This window comes from Anser brachyrhynchus, assembly GCF_964034855.1.
Source record: "Anser brachyrhynchus genome assembly, chromosome: 5".
Taxonomy (NCBI): domain Eukaryota; kingdom Metazoa; phylum Chordata; class Aves; order Anseriformes; family Anatidae; genus Anser; species Anser brachyrhynchus.
Window position 1 is genome coordinate 3,768,319 of NC_137699.1, and position 26,154 is coordinate 3,794,472.

The 26,154-nt window shown below is 43.3% G+C and overlaps 1 protein-coding gene across 3 annotated transcripts in view; it reads right to left on the bottom strand.

Moving 5' to 3' along the window:
- Positions 1 to 26,154, bottom strand: part of RRAS2 (RAS related 2) — a 41,928-nt gene that overhangs the window by 12,050 nt on the left and 3,724 nt on the right. For 2 of the 3 annotated variants that reach the window (XM_080595904.1, XM_080595903.1), the window contains exons 2-3: positions 1,066 to 1,153; positions 244 to 346 (exon numbers count right to left, since the gene is read on the bottom strand). In XM_080595904.1, the coding sequence (XP_080452030.1) occupies positions 244 to 346; positions 1,066 to 1,153 (191 nt within the window). Of the gene's footprint in view, positions 1 to 243; positions 347 to 1,065; positions 1,154 to 12,458; positions 16,586 to 26,154 lie in introns of those variants that run through there. The other variant, XM_080595902.1, reaches the window with a different exon arrangement.

Genomic DNA, 26,154 nt, shown 5'->3' on the forward strand with positions numbered 1-26,154 from the left:
AACAGAGTTGGCTTTTTGTTGTTGTTCTTGTTTTTGTTTTCAAATCACCTACTGTAAGAGGGAGATGCTTTCATTTATGTGATCCATTTCAAACGGGTTTTTGTCAGTGCTGAAGACATATTACATTGCAGAATGTAAGTGAATGCATTCTGTTAGAGGTTATTTCAAGAAAGGATGAGTAGCCATTTCAGATTAGTTACTAGAAAGATAGATTTTGTTACATTAGCTTGACATCAGGCTTACCTTCCTCTGTCAGTGACTGAGAAAACAAGCAGAAAACCCTCCCCTGTCCTCATGTACTGTTCACGCATGGCTCCAAATTCTTCTTGTCCTGCTGTATCCAGAACTGAATATAAGCAAAATATTAGTTACTACAGTTCATGTTCTTAGAATACAGACTGAGAATAAAAATCCTTCCTAATAGGAGATTGTGAAAGCCTGTCCTATATATCGGTAGCTAAGCAGAAATCTCTTTTTACAGATTCTACTAGATTTCTACTAAGATTCCCAATGCATCCTTGGACTGATTGAACAATTCCAGATCTATGAAGCAAACTGAGAAACAGTCTGGCAAACTTTTCCGAATTTGGGACCAGCTGATGCAGCTGTAGAATGTACAGAGAGGCTGCAGGGGAAGGGTGTTGGGAGTGGTGCTGTTTTGTCCTTAAAGAAATCATTGACTAGGGGGAACTGAAACTTTTATAGCAAAACAGCTAGATTGGAGAGGCAGCACGTGACAGCCCATTGATGCAGGTTTCATTCCACCACATCACCCAGGTCACTGACTGGAGTTCTGTAAGTTCTCCTAGTTTTTATGGGTACTAAAACTTTGGGAATAATCCTTAGAAAATGTCCAATCTACTGCAAGAGAGGCACTTACGTGAGACATAAGTATCTTGTTTTATTAATGTGATACCCAGAATTCAAAGATAGCTTTTATCAGCCACAAACTGACATAAAACCCCGTGCTGCACAGTTCAGCCATGTTAAATTTATGCATACAGATGCAAACACGGGCACTGACAGCTACAGCTGCTTCGTATTTGTTTTTGTTTGGCTACTTACTGTCCAAGCGCGCAGCTCTTTCGTCTATCACACATTGTTTGGTGTAGGAGTCTTCGATCGTTGGGTCATAATCCGTAACAAAATAGGACTGCAGGAAAAAAAATAGCACATGTATAAGACAAGCACATACAGGACACCCACCGAGTAAGATGCTAAGGCTGGGCGCTCCATGGCTTAGTGAAGATGAGCAGGTTGATATCCATGTACAATGAATTGTCACTTAACTCAAAAAGACAGCAGCATTTCTATTTCTCGTAGATGCTCATAAGTCACACAAATTACTAGCAGACTTACTGAATTTACTGGATTCCTACAGGATTTCTAGCTTCTAGTAATCCCTAGAATTTCCCAGCAGGAATTACTAGAAGCTAAGAAGTTTCTAGTGGCTTTTTAGGCCTCCAGGAACTGCTAAGTCTCTCTGAACATCTGGTAGGGTGTAGATATTTTCAGCAATTCTCATACGTTTCCAGGATTTGCTTCCCTCCCCCCTCAAGTAATTTCTAAGAAGCACTAGGATTTTCCCAGCAATTCGTAGAATTCTGGAGCAGATTTATAATTATTTCTAGCAAGGGCTCCATGCAGAACAAGCAGCATTCTGTTTTTAAGCTCAAAGGAGTTTAACAGATCATCCTTGCTCCTAGGATTTCCCTCCTAGGGTTAGCATTTCAAATGGCTTTAACCACAATCCCCCCTCCACTTTACCAGCTGTGTATATTCTCTATAAACTACACCTGTGCTCATATACCACAACCTGGCCATCTCGCAGGTGGCTACAGGAAGAGTATGCATAGGTTGCTGCTGATCTACTCATTTAGATTTGGCATCATACCAGAAAACTGTTGACCCCCCAGCCTAGACCAGAGAGATCAACCCACTCCGCACATCTCCTCTGCGTTTGGTTAGAGGTCAGTTAACCGTCCTCTCGGGGTACACATACACGGCACTCTCAGTAGCTCTGCCTCAACGGTATCATGGTACAACCAAGCTACCTACAGGTAACAACGAAATTAAAACAACCATGCTCCTCTCTGGAAAGGGTAGAATCCTAGCGATCTGTCCCACTGGAGATACCTGTGAAGTATGAAATGCTGTCCTTCACACCTTTCTCAGTGTCTAATGTTGTTTCTGGACAAGCAGCTGTTAAGAAACTGTCCTCCCTACTCCCTTTTTAGAATATTTGACCAGGCTAAATAATTCTAACACACACACACACACACAAAACAGGTATGGGATAGTAAGAGGAGCACAACTTTTACAGCAGAAGGATGCTTATTTGCAGTCAGCAGAACGTCTCACTACAGAACAGGAACCCAGATGATGTTCGGAGTACAAGTCATCCCTTTACCTTCTCTGAAGATTTAAAATAGAAAAATAAATCCTTCAAAATCATTCTCATTTTCTTTTACCTATATCCATGACTTAGTTTTATCCAGAAGCTTAAAAACTGACTTTTTAATAAATTGTCTCAAGTCCTCTGTGACCTTTAACAAACTTTGAAGGAAGGAAGAAAAAATCATTTATGTGACCATACCAATGTGTAAACCAAGTTATTTACAGAATCTGACTTTAGAAGGAAGATCACAAGGAAGAGAAGTTCAATGTTTCATTAAGGAAACAGAAAAAGTGTAAAATTAAAAAAGCCTTTTTTTTAAATAAAAGGGAGAATTTGGAATCAGCTTATTTCACTCTCCTGAATGGGTATTAGTAGACCACCTAAAGCACCACGTTTACATCCAACAAGTGCAATATTTTTCACCGAGAGAAGTCAGAAAATTGTCGTCATCTCAGAGGGATTCTTCATATTTTCCTTATTATCCCTCCAAGGTCCAAGTTCTGCAGTTCAGCAAGTTCTGCAATATCCATTTCTGTACCCTTCCCTTCTCCCCAAATCCTCCAACTTTTTTTTTTTTCTAAAAAAAGAAAACCACAAACTGAGAGCATCAGACATGGTACACATGCACGGAGCACTTTTCCTCCCTCAGAAGAGAAATTGTCCCAACCCAGCATCGGCTGCATCTCAAATTCAGATTGAGCACAAGCCAGAGCTCCCCCATTTAACAAACCTCATAAGAGCAATTTCTTCCCTCCCGTGGAGATACACTGCCAAATCTGCTGTCACAGCCACTCTAGGAGAGGTTTGCAAGGCAATTAGTGTCGTGGTTTACCTCCAGGCAGTAGACAAAACTAATGTGCCTGAAATAGCTGCTGGTTTTGAAGGAGTCTTCCCAAATTGCACTGGGACTATTTGCCACAGGGAGCATTAACCACAGCTCACAGGCCTTATTCAGTCAGGATTGATTTATGAAAATTAGATGTAGCAGATACAACATGTATCAATCTGAGCAGAAACGGACCTTACTGCTGCCAAACAGACAGTGTTTAAAGAATTACGGGATGACACAGCACCCCCTGAAATATTCCCAGGGGCTGCACCTCTACCTTCAAATCCTGTCCTGCAACAGTGAGAAGGTGCCCATACACCCAGCAAGCCCAAGACTTGAGTCTTTTTGCAGAGAAGGTCAAGGAGTTTGGCCAGAACTGCTTAAAGGACTTGCATCTGTTTGTGCTCCTGTTAAACGCTGCCACCCTACTGGTTTTACACTGATGCTGAGTCCAGGCAGATCAGCAGGGCGCGCAGATGCTCAGCACAGCAGTGCTGTCCATGCCGGTGTCCAGAGAGCTGGGCCAGCTTTCTGCTGCCTGCTTCACAGAAGTGGTATGTACCAGCCTTAACGCTTCAACGCAGCTGCTCCGCTGAACTGCAAAATGCCAGTGAGCTACAGCAAGCGTCTCCGATACCAGCTGGTACAAACCACACAGAACCACTCTCCAGTGGTACTGCGATGGGTCACCCTACAGGGACACAGTTCTCAGATGTCTCCCAAATGTAATTAAGTTTTTAATGATGAACTTGAAGAGCTAAGTCTCATTCAATTGGCTCCACTGCAGCTGGCCACTGCCTGCAGGAAATAATTAGAGGAAACTTCTATGAAGATAGTAACTTGAACATGCTCTACTGTTACACCACTCCCTTAATCGCTAATGAAATCAAGGCACTTTTCCACCCACTTCCTAGAAGGGAAACAAGCAGCCAAGCCCAGTAGGCTCATCAACCATTCAATTTACCCAAAATATTATGCAACAAGTTTTCTAGGTTTCCTCTTTCTAAGACTGCTGAGGCAATCAAGTCCAGAGATGAGAAAACCTGCCAAGGATGCAAGCCCTTCTGTGGAAAAAAAAAGTCATTCCTGCAACAGCTACATCACTTGCAACTGGGCAGCCCACCGCCAGCGTCCCTTCCTGTACACACACGTGGCCTCGCCAACTGCATTTCAAACACCATTTCCTGACCTTCCCAGGAGGTCCTACTTGTAGCACCCTGGAATTACGACATTACCATACTGACCACTGTTCTCACGGTTTTCCTCCACTTAAGGTAAGAGTAACTCCAAATCATTGTTTCAGTCACTCAAGTCTTTTGGCAGGGAGAATGTGTGAAAATCTGCTTTTGGTTTATTATCTCCCCCGCTCGTTATGCGGCCTTTAATGTACAAAGGGGACTTCCTCCATTAGCTGGACTCACTCACAGTCTCAGTACTCCCTCTCCATAAATTAATAAAAGCAATTAGCAGAGCGAAGACATATTACACATAAAGATGCAGACCCACAGAGAAGTTTCACATTTTTTGTGTAGCTTTTTTTAATTACTCTTCATTAGGCCATGAATAGTCTGCAAGCTGAAAAACCATCGGATACTTTTGCACCAAAATCTAAGCACTGGGACGAAAGAGAAGTCAGACACTACCAGGGGGGTGCTGCTACATGCTGCAGTCTGGAGGCCGGCTGCACGATGTGCTTCTTTCATCTTCATGCAAAGCCTGAAGGGCATGCAAAGAAGGGCAGCCCAGCACAGCAATAGCACCACCATGACTAGGTTAAAGGGGCACCACATGCCAAGATACATATTTATCCTTGCTGTGTCTATAATCTCCATTTGTATTTACTAAATATACGCTTAATGTTTCAAAGAGCTGCTAGCTGCTTATTTAAATTTTTTCCACGTTTAAATTTTTGGTTTCAGCCTAGTGAAGGCAAGGAAATAGAAGGGTTTCCACCCTCCAGCTGAAGTTACAGACCGTCTCTGGGTTTAAATAACACCCACAATTTCAGCATTGCAAATAGCCCCAAAATCCTTCCCAGCTAAAATTTGTAAGTTCAGACTTGAAACAAACACGTTGGTGAATGTTACACACCAAAGGTTCAGCTTTAGACTCAAGTACATTCACAGATACCTAAAGCATATGATCCCAAGACATTACCCCAGCTGTGCTACATGATTTCTTTTGGAGCTTCTCCTCCGACTATCCCCAATGCTGTCACCTCTTCTCTAGCTTCTTCCTCTGCATTTCACCAAGAACATCAGCCTGCTCCTGCCCCACTCAACAGACCTGTAGCATGCCTTTACACCACGGGCACAGAAAAAACAGTACCTGCTATAGCCCTAACACACATCACAGTGATTGTATCAGAAATACTGAACCCAGAAAAAGAGAAAAACCTGACCAAGTTATCTTCTAAACATCTTCCTTCATTTAAATCAGTATTTCTGGTGTTTGTCCCAACTACAGTGCCCTTGGCTAGTCTGTAGGAACACAGGCGGCCACCCTTCTGTCTCAGGTCCTGGGCTATGCCACAGAAGCTTTCTCAGACTATGAATTAAGATCTAAATGAGTGGCTGCATAGATGTTTGTAACTATCACTGCTTAGCAGCCCACTGTAGCCTTACAGTTTCTGCTACCTACAAACGCAACACAGCAGCAAAACCCATGCTAACAAACACAATGTGGTATTTCACCCTTCTTCAGACTGCAGGAGCACTTAGCGGCTGTTTCATGGAGCTTTGGTGTCCCTGCCCCTCGAGGGGCACAAACACGGCTCAGTCCCCAGGGACACACACCAGCCGCAGCCCGCCGCCGCAGGCCTGGCTCGGGCCTAGAGCTGTGCTGCCCAGCAGAACCGCTCACAAGGCAAAGCGTCCACCAGGGCTGATGCCCTGTAAGAGATGAGCGGAAGAACCTCCTGATGAGCCTCCAAAGGAGGCTCCTGAGCTAATTCCTTGAGAGATATGTGAGTTGGCTGGCTGGAAAATGCGTGTGTGTGGGGGGGTGGAACTAAACCGACGGAACAAATACAGCAAAACAGAGTTACCACTTCATAGACCCCCACGTCAGAGAAAAGAATAAAACCCAGAGCTGATCAGGAGCCTTTGACAGAGCTGCCGAGCACTCAGCCACCCCACGACTACGCGATGCCCTAGGGCTCAGCACTTCGGGACGGGCCAGGCGGGCTGCGGCCTGGGGAGCAGGAGCTGCGGCGGGGCCAGGACAGGGACTGCCGTCTGCAGAGGGCTCGGGCCCTGCACAGAGACACCGGGAGAACTGCAGGAGCTACCCATGCCAACCCAGCGTCATTTTTAAACAGAAGTGCTCAAGGCAGCACGGAGCATGCTTTGCTGGCATAAACAGTCGCTTTGCAGAACTACACAAGTTTTCTGTGGTGTTGCAGATCGCGGAGAATGTGGAACAAAGTCTAGAATTACATCAAAGACAGACCAGACAGCAGACAGCTACCAAAACACCAGATCATACTACAGAAGGACAGGTGTGTCCTTCTCCAGTCATCCCGTACTCACACAAATCCCTAAGAGTCACTTTTACTTCTAGAAAGATTAGCAGCACCTGTTCCTTTCTTCTGAAAAAAGAGACATTAAAACACAGCCTGTGCTTCAAAGCAATCAGTGATGCTTCCCTCAATTTACAGTACTTCCCGCTGTCCTAATGTCTACTGCCAACACTGTTATGGCCACCCAGGGAAACAGATGCCATTTGTTACTACAATTACCATAATTACCACGTGGTGTGAAACCCTTGATAATTTCACTAACAGTGAAAACAGGGACAATAACAGAACTGAAGAAAGTTACAGTGAAAGAAAGATGCCATGAGCCATACACAGAGCAACCCCTTTGCAGGGGGACTACAATCTGAGCACCTTCTTTGATTCTTATTGCCCCTTCTCAACATTTGGCAGAAACAACAAGGCTGCTTTTATCAAGATGAGAAGTTCTTTTTATCTGTTCCTGAAGAACGAGAATTACATGTACATAAAATACTGGTATTTATGATTAAGCTCATGCTTACTCAAACCTCAGAGAATGCAATGTTCTTACGTTATCCAGAATTGTCTAAGAGCACATCCACTAGACTATCCCACAACATGGACTTCACAGACAGGGGTGCAAACCTTAAATTTTGAAGAAGATATGGTGGGAATACAACAATAAACATCTGACTTGGTTACGTATAACTAAGTCTTCCCCTGAGGATATATATATAAAAAATATATACACAGCACACAAGGATTGTCAAAAGCTTGTGCTTTGTTTGGAAACACTAAAAGCACAAGTTAGTCCTACTATACAGCCACTTATTCTTACATCTCTCCCTCTCTCTGCTCCCTGCTCCTCCATATGCAGCAATCACTGAACAAGCACTTCAGAACAAAAAAAAAAGTAATCTGTGTTCAGTACACGGAGGTACTTAATGCACATAGCCATACATACTACAGCTCTTTTCTGTAAAGAAAACTCTGCAGCAGTCCCTACCCAAAGTACCTAAAAACAAAACCAACTTTTCTTCCCCCGCAGGCATTGGGAAGCATAAGGTAGGACAGGGGGCGCAAGGGGACACAGGATAAACTGTCCTTGGTTTGAAGACGAATACACGTGTATCTGAATCCTGGATATGCACCTGTCAATTCTTGAATTCCCTAAGTGAACACTTGAACTTCATACCCATAAACGTACTCACTTGTGATATATTTCTCTAGATAGCTGTACGCTAAGAAGTTCCACATTTGTATCCATGGTTCAGCAGGACTGGCTCACGGCAGGATTTAAGAGCCACGATGGTTCTGGAGCCTCAGTTTGTGCAGGTCAGACAGCAGAGCAGAGCTCAGGAAGATGAAAGGCTGAAATGAAACTGATTTCCGTGCTCTGAACAGGAACATCTACCAGTGCTTTAGATGTTCCAACATCTGTTAATTTTTGTCCTTCTAATTGCTACCTGTAAGAAAGCAGCTTTACTTTCTCCTACCCTGCTTGGGCTGCAGCAGCCCAGGAAAGAAATCTCCCTTCTCTTCTCCCTTGAACCTAGTGCCAAGGAGCGACTTACAAAACGGCTTGGGCTCACAGGTCGAAGTTTGGTGAGTTCCTAACTGCTGAACAGATAATTAAAAGATTCTGGGAAAAAAAAAATAAAGAATCCATGAAAACACAGCAGATTCTCTGGGAGAAAAGTCTGACACATAACTGAGGCAGCCTCTGACAAATTTTGAGTGCATGCTCCTGTCATAGAGGCTTAAAGAATAAATATTGCAACTAGTTTATTGAAAAGGATTACATGCCTTTTCGCTAACTTCCTGCCTGGATTACATAAACTGTCAGGATAACTGTCATGAAGTGTTAATGCAGCCTCAACACTTGAACTATGGACAGAGTGGATAGCAGTTACACATGCATAACATAAGTGGTGTTTGTTTTTTGTTACTTTGGGTGTTTTTTTTAAATATGCATTTTCTTGCGGAAAGGAACATCATTTGCCTCGATTAAGAGCTGAAATACGTTTAAACATCTTTTTAAAAACTATCTTCCTTAAAAAAAAAAAACTTAAAACAACTTTCAGATTTTAACTCAAACAGAACCTGAGCTATGCTTACATTTTTCCCATTGCTGGTTTACAGCTAACCACAGTATGCCTAACTAACTCAGTACTGGTAGTTCAGTGGCCTGTGAACACCCGCCTCTGATTTATCGTTTTCATACTGAACACCGAGTACACTCTCACAGACCTGTTGTAAGCAATACATACCTTAAACTTTGGACTACAACTACTTACTTTCGATACAGTTCTCATTACTCAAAGTCAGAGAAAAGTTCACTTTCACTGTCCCTTAAGACTTCTTTGTAAAGCCCAGAATTAATGCCTTTTAATGCCAGTAAACACCAGCAACATTCTTTGAAGAAGGCTATGCAATTTTTCAAGCCTAAACATGTCTGATTATAAAACGTGCTCTATCCTGCCAGTATAGACAAGTCTTGATTTCATTTAATTTCATTTTTGCTTCACAGCAAATATGTGCAAGAACCACTTGCAATTCAAATAACATTTAAAATATTCAGTACTATCTCTTCAGCTATAAAATTTCATCAGGTTTGGACAGTTTTCAGCATAGTAGCACATACAAGCTCTTCAGGAGAACCTCAGTTTGTACCTCAAGAAGCCTGACATCTTTTTATACTTAAATGTCTGACTTTAGGACACATGTATAACCAGGTAACAGGACTACGGCTGTGAGTAAAAAGAAAGTAATGTTACTCAAAAAATCCCCCTGGGGGTGGGGGGCAAGTAAAATTACCGGAATGTACTTTTATCATGTACATGACATCATCAGAACACCTCAAATTACAGTACTGTGTAACAAGAGGTTTTGATTTATAACTTTAGGTACAGTAACAGGGTAAGACAACCAATTAAAATAGCTCATTACTTCAGTATCTTAAACCTAAGCCAGCAAGGGCCTTCAGATTAGAGGTGATAAACTACGTTTAGGGCACTTACAGTCTTAAGAAAGACGACACTTCACAACTCCGAGGAAAGTACTGAAATCTACTCGAGTGTAGACTGAAAAAACTTGACTCCATGGCAAAAATAAACCCTTGAGGAGAGTGCAAGTATTCACATCAAATCAGAGCCTTTAAAATATATTTAAGCTGCAAACAAATTGCTTGTTAACTGGACTTCTCAGATTGCCTGGCTTACACTATGGACATTGAGACTCATATTATTACTTTAACACAGTAAGAAGTTTTTCTAGCCCAAAATAGCAAGTAAAACAAAAACTCACTTCAGCAAGTCTAGTGCGTTTTAGTAACGTTAAGTCCTACTTAATATTTTACTTTCTTTAAAGTACCTGAAAAATGTTTGAGCCCTGAGACTCTGCAACAAGCTAAGGTAAAAAAACATTCTGAAGTTAATACCTTTCTTATTCTGAAAGCAGTAAGTAAAAATCTGCTTTAGGTAGTAAAAGCCTTTTCCTACCTTTACTACCACTTTTCAATTCTCTACAATGCCAGGTGCTTTTGTCAGTTGTGTGCGTTTGTTACAGCTTGGAAGCCGATGAGGACTTGGATCGGAGTTCATTGGAAGCAGGCAGGCAGAAAGCCCGAGGAAGTTGGGTTCTCCTCTTAAAGAAATTGGTTTAACATGGAGATACAGCCAGGTTAACTAGTCCATTAAAACCAGAACCTACAGTTTTCTAGACTGATTCAAATTAGGATTAAACATTCATAGGATGATATTTCACCGTGTAATTGAACTACGTTAACAAGTTCCTGGCGGTGGAAAAGGAAGATTTGTCATCCCATCCTGACCGTCCACGTGGTTCCCACCTCCTCACACTGCCTCCTCCTGCTGCCCGCAGCACCATCCATCAGGAGACCAGACTGTCCAGATTGCCAACAAAAGAACACCCCACCCAAATACCAGTCAACTGCAAGTCATGTTTTAATGTCCAGACACTTCAGGAGAGCTAAAAAAAAAAAGGCCTTTTTACCCTGCCTTTAAAATATATTTACGTATACACACAGATTTATATGAACACACACACGCTTTGTATAGGCGTGTGCACCTGTCAAACAGGGGCCGAACCAAAATAGTCCAAGCTTCCAGAAGGTTTCACCATTTACCACTTGTGCTGCTAATAAAAGAAAAAAAGGTTCAGAATCATCAGCATATATTTAATTAAAAATTAATTAAATTTTAAAAATTATTAATTAAATTATTAAAAATTATTAAAAATTATAATTAAAAGTGAAGATGACTTTCAGGGCTGGTAACATACCTTATGTACACTATGAGACCGCTGCAGTCACAGACAGCAATACACTAGTCACTAGTCTCCACCCAGTATTTTTTTCCTATTACTACAGTAAATCCCATAGAATTTTTGAGCACCAGCTTGGACAATATCCAACATGAAAACATTCAGCTTCATTAGCAAAGTCTGGAGTATTTTATTTTTCCAAGACTTATTGACTGATCATTAGAAGCTAATTATTTAGGAAAAAGGCTATAAAATAGTACTTAAATCTAATAAGAATTATTATGTCAGACAAGCACTGTTCTATTAGCTTTATGTGCCCAAATCATGTATTTATTTAACTCCAACCTTTTGGCCTGAGACTAGGCTGTCTAGACTCATTTCACAGACTACAGACAATTACTGTAATCTTTAAGTTTTGAAAGTGCCATAACCAGAAGTGCCAAGAATGCTGAAATGGCAGCTGTGTTATTTAGCCAACTATTTTCATTAGCAAGGCTAATAATTACTAGCTTTCCCCAAAAATCCTCATCCAGCTAAGTAAAATACACAAAGTAGTTATCTTCTTGAGTCATGAAAAATTTAAATGATAATGAAAGAAGTGGTTGTCTACCTATGAAAACATGGACTTCTTGAAAGTGCGTTAATTATTCAGGAGTGCCAACATCCGCAGCTGAATGACGTACATTTTACCATTATAATACGTGCAGCAAAATCAACTCAAAAGAAAACACCCTTTTCTAAGTGGAAACTGCCTAGGATATCTGAATAGCTTGCAGGTGGCAAGCTACAGACAAAACGACCATGCTAAGAAGCTACCATAATGATAACGCACGGAACGCACACTTTTAACAAGGCAGTTTCCTAAGTTTCTTCACACCACCACCGACACAGCTCGCAAGCCATACCAGGTGAGGCTGAAGGCCTCAGCACGTACGAGCCCCATGCCGCAGTGCCGCCGGCTGCAGCGGTCCGGCAGCTGGAGCACCCACTATCCCCCAAGCAAAAGCTATTTCTGCACATCCACATCAGGCATCACTCCACAGCCTAAGATGAACGTGTGCATTTTTGCCTACTGAAATAGTTTCTTTGAAGTTTGCAGCTAAGCAGTAAAACCTCAGACAGAGAGAGGATTTATCCTGGTTGACAAACATTATCAGTGGCCTGTACTTTCAGATCCTGGTAGGGCCAGCACACAGGCTCACAAAATGAACAAAAATGAGAAAGAAGCACCTATGTGCCATCACACCCAAGCCCAGCAATAAGCTCCATAACGTTCATGTCCTCTCTACAAAGAAAAGTTTCTCCAAGGAACTGACGTTACAGAGTCACTTTCTTAACCCATATATAAAAGGAAAAGTATTAATAAGCTTCATTTGGGCTTTAGAGCCAAACAACAAAGCTTAAGAGCATTTTCTGCCTCGTCTCTAACCCAAGGTATCAGGTTAACCTACCTGATTCTGAGAAGGAAGGAAGAGGACTTCGTCAGGTAGAACAGGCTGTGGAAACCCTTTAGCACTAGAGACAGCATGTCCAGAAGCTCCCAGGCACACAAGCAGTCTTTGTTTTTCTCATCTGTTTGGACACAGCATTTCATGGATCAAATTCTAACAGAGAGGAAAAAAAGACTGAACCTGATCGCTGTCAGCCAAACGGAGCAGAGCAGTGTGATAGTTCTCCATCCTTGAACGTGCCTGTAAGACAGAGAAATTCTACCCCTGCTCAGCAGAGATGTCTGGCACAGATTTCGGAGCTACAGGTCAACCTGACATCACGATGAGGCATGATGCCTGTGGAAAAGCACAAGTGCTTTAAGCAGAATTCTCACAGACATGGGCACTGCTGGGTCGAAGTAATACTGCCATTTCAGAGGCTGCAGGTTTCTATAACAACAAAAGATCAGAATTCCAATATACAGCGTTCAAGGAACCTGCAGCACGGATCTGTGCAACTGAAACAAAGCTTTCAAAACCATTTAACCAGCTGAAGAGTAATACCTAGCACTTTCCAGACACCGGTGGAGTACAGTGCTTTTCTTTCCAGCCTAACCTGTGGTCACACTGAAGTTAAGTCTCTTAACATCCTTGGAAAATGTCTTCAGAGGCATTATGTGACTTTTTCCTCTCACTACCATTAGCAGCAGAGTTCCAGGCCAAAGGTTATTCCTTCACATCTGACAACAGTCGTTCAGTCTGCTCTTCTCGTTAAGTGTGAAGTTGCAGGACAGTACATGAGGACTGTTTAGAAAAGGAAATGCAGCATTTTACTTCTGATCTTTCAGAATGTGCCCAATGAAACTTTTACATTGGAGACAGATAGTTCACGTTCCTAGAAGGAATACAAGAGGTAATAGGGAAAATTTTACCCTCAATAGTCAGAAGAAAAAAAGGAAAAAAAAAGACTCATGGCTGTGAAGTCTGAAGTTTCTGTTCCATGTTTTGTGTCAGTGTCCTATAAGTTTATATTGCTTACACCGACACAGCTTACATATAGGGAAATGCATACAGACACTAATTCCAGGAACCAGCAGCTATCAAGTGGTTTTACACAGTTGCTAATCTTGACATGCGAGCAAGATTTGGTACTGTAGAACTGGTTACAGGCACTGCCTTGCTAAGTTCAGCTTGGTAGCTGATTTGTAGGGGAGAGGATGAGATCCACAAGCTCCAGTGAGTGCAATTTCAGTGCTCCTACACAGTGCCAGAGTTTTCAGCCACAGAAACTCTAGATTTTAAAGTCAAAAAACAGTGTCAAATAGAAATATACTTACGTCCTCGAATTTTATTTTAAAAGAGCTTTTGTCTTCAGTATTCAGTCTACATATTTAAGCAAGCAACAATTTCCATCTAAAAAAAGCATATTTACCAGCAAAACATTTGCTTAGACCAAAACCAACCACAGAGTTTCTTCCCCTTTGTCTCTGCACCTGCAGGTGTACTACCACTCTTAGTCAGTGTCACCCTCACCACAGGGCAGGAAAAAGCAGGAAAGCACGTCGGAAACCCAGAGGGAGCTTACTTTTTGCCTGGAATTAACACAGACATTGCTTGGAAAAGAAAGAGAGAGAGATAACCAATGTTACTTAATATCTGTGGCATTAACCTTTAGATGAATATTTCATGTGACCCTTCAGCTAGAGGACCTAAGCAGGTATGTGTTAGCAGTATCTTTTCTACCTTTAGAGAATTTATGATCTTAATAGCAAGGACTGCTTTACCTCAAGTGAGAATATAATTACCTCCCAACCAAATATTGTTATAACTGAGGCAGAAAAGCACATCTCCTGTAAGGCACCATCCTCATTCACTTAACAAAACCCAGCAGCACAACATGCCAGAGACAAGCATTAGCAGGCTTGTTCTCACGTTCAGATCCGCTTCACGCTATACGATGCCACGAGCTACAGTTTTATGTGCAAATACCTCCTTTCACGTTACAAAAAGCCACATCTATTATGAACCACATCAAGAAACTGCAAGTAAACATTCAGCTGAAGCGCTATATAATCAGCCACCGCAAGCAGTCAACAAATGTTTTTACAGTACAGCCATTTATGGTAGCAGTCAAGAAAGCAAATGGGAGATGACAGCAGCTCTACACTGAGCAGCATCACCTCCCATGATGGAGCTGGTTGCAAGTAACAAAAGCTTGCGTTAAGCACAACATCCACAGACTGTCCCTTATTGTTTAGGGAACTCAGTTTAAGCCTGAAACACTTGCTAGAGTCACACTGACCTTAGGATCACTGGGAAAGCGAGGTCCTGTATTTTCTTCCCTAGCGTTCAGGTATGCAGGCTGTTAAAGCAGGTCCCAAAATAGTTCTCTTCCCACTGTTAAAGATCAGCTTGTACAGCTTGGACAGAACTTATTCAGAAGCACATGCACACACCACCGAAAGGAAGCAGCACTTTATTCAGCCCTTATTTTTCCAAAGGGCTGGATGCTCAGGCAAAATCTGAGCTCTCCAGGGAGGTGCTTTTCTCATGAAACTACAGGCGCTTCATTTTGTGGTTCAAAGCATAAGCGCTTCAAATATTAACCTAGCAAGAGATGCTACGATGGTGCAGACCAAGACAGGCACTGACCCCTCTTGATTGTACCATCTAAACCTTGTACGTGCAGCTTTGCCAAAGTGACTAGCAAATTAATACTGCAAATAGGGCTCTAACATCAAAACGCTTGTCTTCCAATAGAGCGGTGAACTCTCTGGAGTCTATTAAGTCAATCTACAGAACATAAGGCCATTGAGAGAACCCCAAACCCCACCATCCTCCTTTTTACATCCTTTCCTGGCCCATTGCTTAACCCTCACGTTAAGAACCTCATGGGAACCATCCGTATTGCAGAGTCACGGAAAGCTTTCAAAGAGGGCATTTCTAGTACTGTTTCTGCTGGTGTCCCAAAGCTCAGGAGACCCCTCGCACATACAGGCCTTTCCTTTCTGTTGATGGCAGCTTATTCTTTCATGGGCTTCATTTTAGTGAACTGCCTTGTCTCAGCTGGAACAAAGCAGAAGCACCACCAGTTTGCCTAGAACAGATCTCAGCTGAATGCAGTTAAGTGCCACAAAGTATTCTCCTCCCCATCCCTTTGCAACACTGTAGCTTTCTATAATTACTTGATCACACTTGAATCCCTTTTTCTAATGGCTTTACTTATTAAGAGGCACGCAGCAAAGTCTTCAGAGCTATGCAGCTATGTCCACACTAACCTTTAAGGACAGCTCTTTACCAAATGCCACTTTAATAGATTCAATTATCCTCACCCTGCTAGTCCTGCTTTGAATACAGCACAATCCTGTATTTGAACAGGCTTAGTACCTCTAACATCCTAAAGGAAGATGAGATACACACCACTAAAAAAAATAAAGCATTTGGCATTCTCACACACCGTACTCATGTTGGCCAGTCCATCATCCCATCTCAAGGTTGGAAGGCTTCTGAATTTTTAGACTCTTAAAAGCTGTAAAGTTAAAAAAAATTAAGGATTCGAATACACATTCAGATACTTCAGCTTTACAACACTATATGGTAAGTCAAGATTTGTTCTGGGGGTTTCCAGCAAGGTGGTTTCCCTTCTGTCCCCTACATGCTCTCATTCTTTCAAAAATTTACATAAATTCTCAAATAAACTTGTTTTCTAAACTTATAAGCTACCGTCAGTCTGAACAGAGCAGATGGAGCATATGATCTACTTAATTTGCATTGGAGGATACATGCTGAGCTCTCTCGATCGTACTCCTTTACAGACATCAGTTAAGGAAAAAAGCGTCATTATCTGGAAAACACAGGTGCAAGCCATATGAACGCAGGTCATAAAAAGCACCAGTAAACGTATCAGCTAAACCATGAAGGCACAATTATTTCATGATAATCAAAGTAAGGAAGGACAAAGGGATGATGAAAAATAAATTTGATCATGCTAGTCATATATCTTCACTTTAGACAAGATGGTTCCACTACCTGCTGTTCTGAATCTCTGCTTTTAGGATTACTAACTTGAAACAAAGCTTCAATGAAGGTACCTTCTTCAGGATAGATTTGGTGACCAGCCACTGCCAAAAAAGAAATTCGGTAATTTGTTCATCACTAAGATATTCTGCCTTTAAAAAAAAAAAGTTACTTAAATATTCTGTAGCTTAAAGCAGACAGCAAGGTCAGAAAAGAAGATAGTGGTATGAATCCAACAAACAGCACAGAAAGATTTCTATAGATGGTAGTAGCAACTTAGAAGGAAGATCCTTTTTGTTCATTATCCTAAGATGACAAATTAAGCTTACACTATCAAGTGCTGTAGTCAGCTACACTATACTATTTTACAGTCTTTCAGCTTGTCAAGTCCCATAAGATTTTCCAAGAGAGAAGCTCTTACTTCTGAAATGCAACCTCTCTCATCTCGGTTGCCTTTCAGCCCCCTTCAAAGCACCCCGCACGTTCCCCAACCCATTTTTGGGGCCAGAATCCACGCAGCAGTTGGTGCTACAGGGCAGACGGCACAGCAACAGGAGAACCAGCTATCCTGTGCAAGACGACAGCAATCCAAGAGTTTCTGGAGCATGAAATACAGCAATTACAAAATCCCCAAACAAAAACATGTAAACCAAATCCAGTCCTCGTCTCCAAGCAGGTTCACGTTCACAGAAACTAAACTAAATTACCCGAGCTCCACTCCCAACGTGCACAGAAGGGAGGAACCCCACTAGCCAAGGCTGCACCACATTGGCTGAGCTCAGCACGCGCGGCAGTGCCCCAGCACGGTACCAGGTCAGCAGCACCTGGACACAGTAGCTATATTACACACCTCCTGGGAACGAGTGCAGAGTGCCTCACCCTGAAGAAATCGTTACCCACCACCTAAAAGCACTTGTTTTCATTAAATCATCCACATTGAAAATTTCAAATTCAAATAATAACGTGCAATGCTCTTGCCCAATCCTACACGCGCACCTAATTACGCCCTTAAATAAGCACAGAATGCCATTATCTCATCGCCTTCTCCAAGAAGTAGGAACTTAGGTAAACGCTCGGCATAAGGGTAGAAAGAGGCAGCAGTACTAAGCAGTCTTAAAACGTGTGAGCAGTGTGCAAAGACCTTCCATTTGTTTACTTTTAGAATAAGGTTTTAGAATGCATGAGGTTTGATCAGAGGTTTTTTTGTTGTTTAAAAAAAAAAAAAACCTGCTGCTATTTCCGCTCCCATATTCTACCGAGTAGTGATCTTGTGGTAAAGGCATTTAGTGAAGAGAAAACAGAGCGTGGAATGCACAAGCAGCCAGCCTTCTGCACCGAAACCACAGGAAAGCATATTAGTTTCTCTCATTTTTATAGATTAGAAACAGGTTCTTCAACTTCACCATAGTTAGAATAATGGACTATTCAGTGCTATTCAGACTTCCAGTAACCACAGGTGAAATCCCGGGGCAGCCAGTACATCAGTACAACAAGAAGAAAGCCCTCAGGACACCTTATCTCGTTGGTTAACTCTTCCTCAGCTGAGTTTGAATATAACTTTAACTAGCATAACACCACTGCCACAGAGCTCTGGCAGCCTCTAGCAAGCAGCAAAGCCAACGTTAGGTTATTTACAAGAGCGGAAAGGATACTACCAATTAAAGGCTTTCTTCCAGCATTAGAAATCATTTTAATTTAAACCATAAGTTTTCTACACACATTTCCTGTGCTCGTATTAAAAGCAACCTTTCATAATTACCAGAACTCAAAACTGATTAGATTGGCCGTATACATTACTAACTCACCAGGCACAATCCATCCAGACTGCACTAACCTGCTGTTGTTGTAACTCTGTTTCTTACAAAGTCCTCTTTGGAAAGGTTTTAGCACTGGCAGCCTACCAGCTTCAGGTTTAGGAAATGACTGTCAGATCCCAAAGATAAGACGTAAAAGCAAATCTAGGGGTATCTTCCTATGCATCTTCATGCCAGCCAACTGCTAGGATAGCAGGTTGCCACTGCTTGGTGACAGCGTACACTTAAAAAGTACCCACCCGTCTAAAAGCTGCAAGTTAGAGCTCCGCTCCTGACGTGTTCAGTCAGCAGGAGGAGAACTTGGGACACACGTGGGATTTTGCCCAGAAGAATAAATACCATTGAGTCCCTCTCACTAACGACATGACTTTTCCTAGAATGAAGAGAGACCAGAGGCATCACAACCCATTAAAGGAAGAAGTTCCAGAGATAAATACCTAGCTGAACTATTAGGTAATCACATTAACATCTTAAAACTCTTTACACTGGGGGAAGCTGAGATATGGAAGCACTCGTCTGCAAAACAGCCTGCTAGCATATATGCAGTGCAGCAAATACTTCACATAAGCTGTTTAGTGGTCACGAAACCAGGTCTCAATTATCTAGTCTGAGGCAAGTGGCTGGAGCTTAAACTATTCATCTGCAACCAGACTGAGCAAATTCTTCCAGATCACCACTTCCCCTCACACAGATCACTTCACGAGATGCAGCGCTTGTTTGTGTTCTGTGTTTTTTCAATTTACAGATATTCTTAAGAAAATAATTTCAGGGCACAGCATTGGTTCAAACTAGAAAAACCTTTAAACTGTGAGCAAAATCCCTGACTTTATACAAGCTCAGCCGCATTTTAAGATCCCAGGTCACGCTTACACTTGAACAAACATCGGCCAGCACAGAGTAGATATTTTCAAATTCTGCTCAAAATGATCAATTTGACCATCAGTTCCCTTTTTGGAGGAGACTTCTGGAGGGTCAGCCTAAACATTCAAGGCCTCCCACCAGACAAGTCAAAGCAGCCATGGAGGAGGGGAAGCCACCATTAAAAATGTGTGGAATGTGGCCTACTTGGAGGGAGGCAGCTAATGCTGGGACAAAGGAGGTGACTACTTCAGATCTAAGGCTCTTTTCCCATACAGTCGCACCAACACAGACATTGGACAATTTCAAACATTAGACTCCTAGAAAGATTAGTGAATTTTATCAACATTTACAGAATATACATGGCTGAAGATTAGTTTCACAAAAAAAACTTATCAAATCCTTTGACTACCTGATATATACTATATCCGTCCTAATGCACAAAAGACCTTTTAGACAGCAAAACAAAAAGTGTCTAAGTATTTTGGCTACTTCAAAAGCTGAGCTTTGAAGAGTCTCTTTTAAATTCAAAGAGTATGCTTCAATACATTTGAATGTAACCTTCCAGCAAGATAAAAGAAAAAGCAGAAACTCCAGAGAGTTTCTATGCATTTTCTATAGTTAGCAGATTCAGGCCACAGATACAGGAATTCAGAAGTTTTTCCGTTTTTAAGCATCCTTGTTCAGAGCAGCGCACACAAGTCACGAATTTCTCCCTCCTTGCAGGAAGCAACGCTCTCAGCACTAACAGCCGGGGGAACCACACAGGCTCTGTGGAGGATGGTGCCTGGGCTTTTGTGGCCGTTTCACAGCACAACCCCATCGGCAGCAGCACAACAGGTGAAGTCCTGAGCTACATAACCGGCAGGAGAGAAGTGCCTCAACCCATCTTTACTGACAGAGGCACGTTTTAAGGTGACGCTTGAAACTGAAGCACACTCAGGACAGTTCCAGCCCAATTCCCTCGGGACGATTCGCCTTGCAGAGTGCCTCGAGCTGATTACTCCTCCAGTAGCCCAGGCACACAGGGCAGCTTGCAAGCTCACTGATTGTAACAGCCAAACAAGGCGAGAGCTCCAACTGCTGTACTTTGGCAGGCAGTGGTATCACCTGTACAGCATAAAATAACATTGCGCCAGCAGCTATAGAAGTAGCTAAGCTATACACAAGATTGCACAGAGGTTCAGCGTGCCCTTTCCCTTAGTTTATGGGAGAGACTTCTGGCCTCAAAGCAGGTCAGAGCACGAGCATCGGAACAAGAGCAGGCCGCCGGCAGCACTGCCGCTCGGTGGCAAGCTGGTAAGAGGCAGCACGAAAGCAGCGAGGCAGGATGCTCAAACCGGTCCACCCGCTCTACCCGGGGAGCCCTGGTGCCGCAGGCAGAACACCTCACTTCTGGAAACAACAGAAAAGCCTAACCCTGGAGAGATGGAAATAAGATCCATTTCCACACTTAAGAACTTCTCATTTTAGTGCTCTCAGACTGCAAGACGAGAGACATTTAGCTTCACAGATGGAGTTGTTTTACCTTGCTTACGTGCTGACTTTGGCCTTGTAGGTTTACCTTCAAGCTTGAGGGTCTGGAATTGTTTAGTTCAGCACACAACCTACAAAATTCTCCAAATTTATTGCAGGAGTGCTGCTGAGCACATTCCCCACCCCCCCACCCCCGTAATATTCAAGCTGAGAGCTCCAAAGCAAGGCGAGAAGCTGGCTCGCAGGGACAAGGAGCACCAGGCGAAGGCAAGTCAGCATATGGGAAACAGAAATGCTTCAGCACGTACATCTGCAGCTTGGAAATCTCTGTCAGAGTACGTGGTCAAGACTCAGATAACTTTATTTGGGGCCTGGGGAGAGGCAGGAGAATGACATGCAAGGATAGTATGCTTCTGGGGGACCTGGAAGACAAACCCTAGGAAAAAGAATCCCTAGGCAGCAACTGAAAACACAAAACTAAGAAAAAATGCCCTGGCAATTGTTTTTTTAGTGATGCTGCATCATGCAAAGCCTAAATCCTTTTAAATATACCACCAGCACTTATTTTGCTAATGAAGACTTATTAGCATGAGCTAGCAGAAGAAAACGTCACATGCGTTTTTAGCAGCATCTCCTTCTTTAGCAGTAGTGCTGGCAGCACATACTCAAGTGTATTATCAACAACTACTTTTTCTGCATGATTACAAAGAACCTTCTTAAAAGGAAAGGCAAACAGAAAAACTACTAGGAACATGCAGTTTGGAAACATCCTACTACAAGCAGCACATATTAACGTAATCCCATTTACTTTCCTTACATAAGTCTAATAACAGAAGATAATTAACAGATCGCTTTTCCATCCAAAGATTCCAGATTTTTCACACAGATTTACCACCAACATCCTACCATTTCATGGTCTACACACTACATAAGAAGCACAACATTCAGCTTCACTTAAAGGTTTTCAAATTTCTTATTTGCTTAAATTAGAAATGCTGAAGACACTCTGTGGCATGACCTGAGCAAGTTAGTTTTGCCAGAAAAACCTGAAACTGGAGAGATCTTAAAATCAAAATTTCATCTTTTTCTAGCAAATATAACTAATGAATCAACATGTTAAATCACTACAGTTGCAGAATACTCAGACCAGCACTGGAAAAGTAATTTCCTTGTAAGTTTTAGGGAAGCTCAAGTTTATTTTCTGGCTTGAAAGAGTTGAGGAAAGTGACGCACAAGACAGTCATGAACATGTATGACTTAGGTTTATCTGCTCAGAAGTACAGCTACGCATAGGTCTTCTGCATAAAGATCTTCAGTTCAAGAAAAAAAGAAGTGTGACAGTAACTCCGGAGCATTTTGTTGTGTGGGGTTCACATCTAGTTAATTATTAATGCACGCTGGTCCTAGCAGCTAATACTTTATCCTGTGCTTAATGGGGTCCTTTTATGTAGTCTCTCACCACCCGAAGCGCTAACACACTGCTCTATCCCCATTCACCACAAATTACAGCTTACTGCCTTGACAGAGCTGGCGAGCCGGTGCAGGTCTGGGTAAGCCGGCTCCACGGCCAGATGAAGTTGTTTGCAGAGCTGCACAGCGAACCAGACAAGGTAACTGATCCCGGGTAGAAACATTCCCCGGTTATTTTTAACTCTGATCGCTTAAGGAGTTTCAGAGAACTTGATGGAGAAAATAGCCTTAGTGGCACAATCGCTGCGGCAGCACGGGGACCCGTTGAATGCTTTTCCTTCACAGTAGTACTAGCTTACCAAATTAAATGCTCAGCTACAGCAAAACCCTGTTCTTCAGGCTCGAAGAGTAAAAACAGTTCTCCCAGCCCTGCTCCTCCCCACTGCCTGTCCCTTTTTAAAAAGCAAACAACAACTTGTCCTCACTTTCAAGGCCCTTCCATCTCTCCAGCTGCACCACCAGCACGCTGCTCCGACCTGCTGAAGTCTTCAGTATGACCCTCATGTCCACATATGCACCGCTCGCTCCCCACCGCATTTCTGGGGAGTAACTTCTCTTTTCAAGTCCTGTGTAAGTTTTTACTGTTGCTTCCATCAGCACGAAGGTAAGACTTCATGTCACTGACATCTTCCTTGCTCTATCCGCACCAAGTGACCAGCTCCTTGAGCGGTTTTGCCACGTGTCAGCTCATCTGTAGATTGCACAAAGTTTACCAGGGAACTTACCCTCACCCAGGATCTCAACACATAACCAGACCTTACAGCACTTCCCCATGTAATTAGAGAAGCGCGTTGCAACCCTCCCCAACCACCTCCACCCAGCTCAGGTCAAGGCTCTGCATACACTTCAGGACAGCCACAGCGCAAGCTCCAAAGCTTTTCCTTCGCTGGCAGCAGATAAGAAACTGGGAGCCCACTTTCATGACGGGCAGCACTGCACATGGTGCTCAGTTAGTCACAAGATCAAGTGCTTCAAACGTGAACACCTGGCCTTCCTTAACTGAGCCGTGAGCAGTCCTTGCACGGCATTCCACCCCAGCCCTCTTAAAAGCAACCTAACAAAAGCAAGCAACCTATGAAAAAAGGTTAAAAAACCCTGTGGAAGCTCCATCTAGAAACAGAGCTACGTATCAAGGAGTTTACCCATTTGACTTTGGCACCAACGCTGGTACGTGACTAGTTTAGGTATATACATGGTGGATCCTTGGAAACGAGTAAGAAAAGGCAAAGCAAAGAGATGAAGTAAACATCTTTTTCCTCTGCTATCTACTCCAAGTAATTAAGTTATAAAGATAGGAAAGAAATATTTTCTTTCGCATCACCTATTCCTCCAGAGGGGCTTAGAGGCTATTCTGGACCCAAGCTGCAACCACAATGAAGCTGTGAGACAGAACACACAACTAGCAAAGAAGAGAAGGTAAAAAAGAACTGAGAAAAAATAAATAAATAAATTTGAGATCATAGGGCATGCAGCATTTAGTAAAGAAAAATACAGTTCAAGACAAGCAGGTAGGGCCTCAGCCAGTGCTCATACAGAATTCATTCATCTAGGATTCAGCTCCATTCCCCAAATTTCTAGCAATGGGTTACCACCACTATCTTTCAGCATTTTTAAACGGAACTCCACCAACTCTATATGGCAAACCATTTGCCAGGCAAACATTGCCTACAGGTGTTATTTATAATTAAACTACCTAATCTGTATCCCATTTGCTCCACCCCTTTTGGTAAAAATTTGTCTAGGCTGATTTGAGTTACATCCAGAAATTTTTGGACATGTTATACACAAAGCCAGAGGGAAAAGTCCAGATGTGAGGAGCAATTCCAAATGTGATTTCAGTTAGTATTGGTTTAACATATTTCTTGAAACAGAGCGCATTTATAATGCGTGGTGCATTTACCTGGATGTTATCTTTTACTTCAACCATGCTCATGGCCATATTCGAGCACAGGACTACCAACGCAGCGAGCTAAACTGCCTCATCATCAGGAGCAAGTGAGAAGTTACCCGTCTGTGTCACACAGTCTAGACCTGAAAAAAAGACTAATTTTGGAAGGTCTGCAGAAACCTAGCTTCCTACCAGCCTGCCAGACAGCCGCTCTATTTCCCCTGAGGAAGCTGGTATTCATCTCAGAGCAGTTCAAGGAGCTCAGCCCCAACCTTTGCAGTGTGGGTAACGCTCCTGGTAAACGCGAACAGGTTAGGGGTAAACCCGAGCACCTCGGCCCTCCCAAATTCCCTCTGCAGAAGGGCTCACCAGCCAGGCTCCCCACAGCGGCATGGCACAGGGCTGCAGTTGGAGGGATGCGGCTCCGTGCCAGCCGTGCCCGCACATCCCAGGCAGCGCAAAGGGCAGCCGCCTGCAGCGCGGGAAGCCGTGCCAGCACTCCTTGTGCAAGCGGCGCTACCAGCCAGCAGATAACCGAAGGTACGTCAATATTGACTCGCCGCGCCAGCGACTGCTGCGGGGATTAATACATGGCAAGGTGCTCTAAGTTATCTCAAAGGAATTTCACTTCGGGAAAGGAGCATGAATTCCACAGAACTGGAACGATCAGTATCTTAACACTGGAGTGCTACTCCAAACGTGTGCCCGCTTTTGAACCCGGGGCGCTTCTTACAGAGCTGTTCTCGCAGCGTGCCCCTGGCATCCATTAACGTGCGGCGTCCCTGCCAGGCAGGTTACATTGCAGCACACCCCTGGAGCCCCAAAGCCTAAAACGCCGTCCCTACACGCCTCCAGACTGCCAGGCCCACACACCGCCCAGCAGCTGGGGCTGCTCCTCACCACACCTTGACAGTGGCACCAGGCGGCTGCACGGCTGGAAAGCTGCACCGCTGGGATGCCGCGAGGAGCTGCCACACATGCGCAACATCAGGGTAGCACACCAGGTTCTTGGCAGCTCTTGGCACGTTTTCAGCCCTTCCTTCTCGCCTGCGAGTTAGGCCAGAAGTTAGCTCTGCAGCCTGGCAGCTGCGGCGGTTACAACTGAGCAACGTAAGTCTCCCTCGGTGGCAGTACTCCGGAAAGCCAGGAGCCAAGGGGTTCAAGTTTCACAAGAAGTGAAACAACCAGCCCTTATTATTCCAGGTGACTGCATCACAAGTGCCTTGTTTGGATTAGGATTTTTATTTCCCACCTTCTCCCAACATACGCACACGCCACCTTTAACCCTGATAGATGCCAGCCGGCGCTAAGCCGCTCATGCTCCTCAACTGTATTTTGCCATCTTTTGTTACACCGCACTACTTACCACAAAAAGGCCCCACTCTTTATCAAAATGTAAGCACGCCACTCGAAGCATAGCCCTACATGAATCCACAGCCTGGAATTCATGGCATTTTATTCCTTTTTTTTTAATGGTCTCACTTGAAGAGCGCTTTCTGAGGGCCAGCAGTGGTTCGTCAGAGCACCCAGGAACAAGAGAGGGATTTGCAGCCCCTCCAAGTGCAGCACGCAGGAGCGGTACCGAACAGACAGACACCAGGGGCTGCCAAACAGCCAGTGTGCCGGCACAAACACCAGCTGCATTTCAGTTGTTGCTTTTCCATCTGCTTTACCACTCTGTTTTAGAGCTGTACCATTAAATTCGGAAAGGCCATTTTCTGGCCCAACAGCTATATCAGATATAAAAGGTGCTTGGAGTAACCCACCTTCAGCTGTATTTCTAGTTAGTGAGAACTAACATCCTGGTGAAAGCAGCAGCAGGGGAAAAGAAAGGAAAAAGAAAAATATCTGATCAGTTGCTCACCACCCACCTCTAAGTAATATATGCTTGCTTTCAGAGAAACATCTGATATTAGGCTTAAAGAGTCAACAAATTTACATCCTATTTGCTTTACTCACTTGCTCAGTAACACAGCCAGCTCGGGTCCCACCAGAACTCATTACTGACAGTTGGAAGAGCAGGAGAAGACATATTTATGTAGCAAATTTCCACTTGTAAATACAGCATGAATTCAGTATGTACACACAAAAATCCCTACGTACATTCTGTATCACATTAAGTGCTTTAGCGGCCTCAAACTTGTTTGTGCATTACCACACTCAACATTAAGTTGACCAACAAACTAAGCTCAAC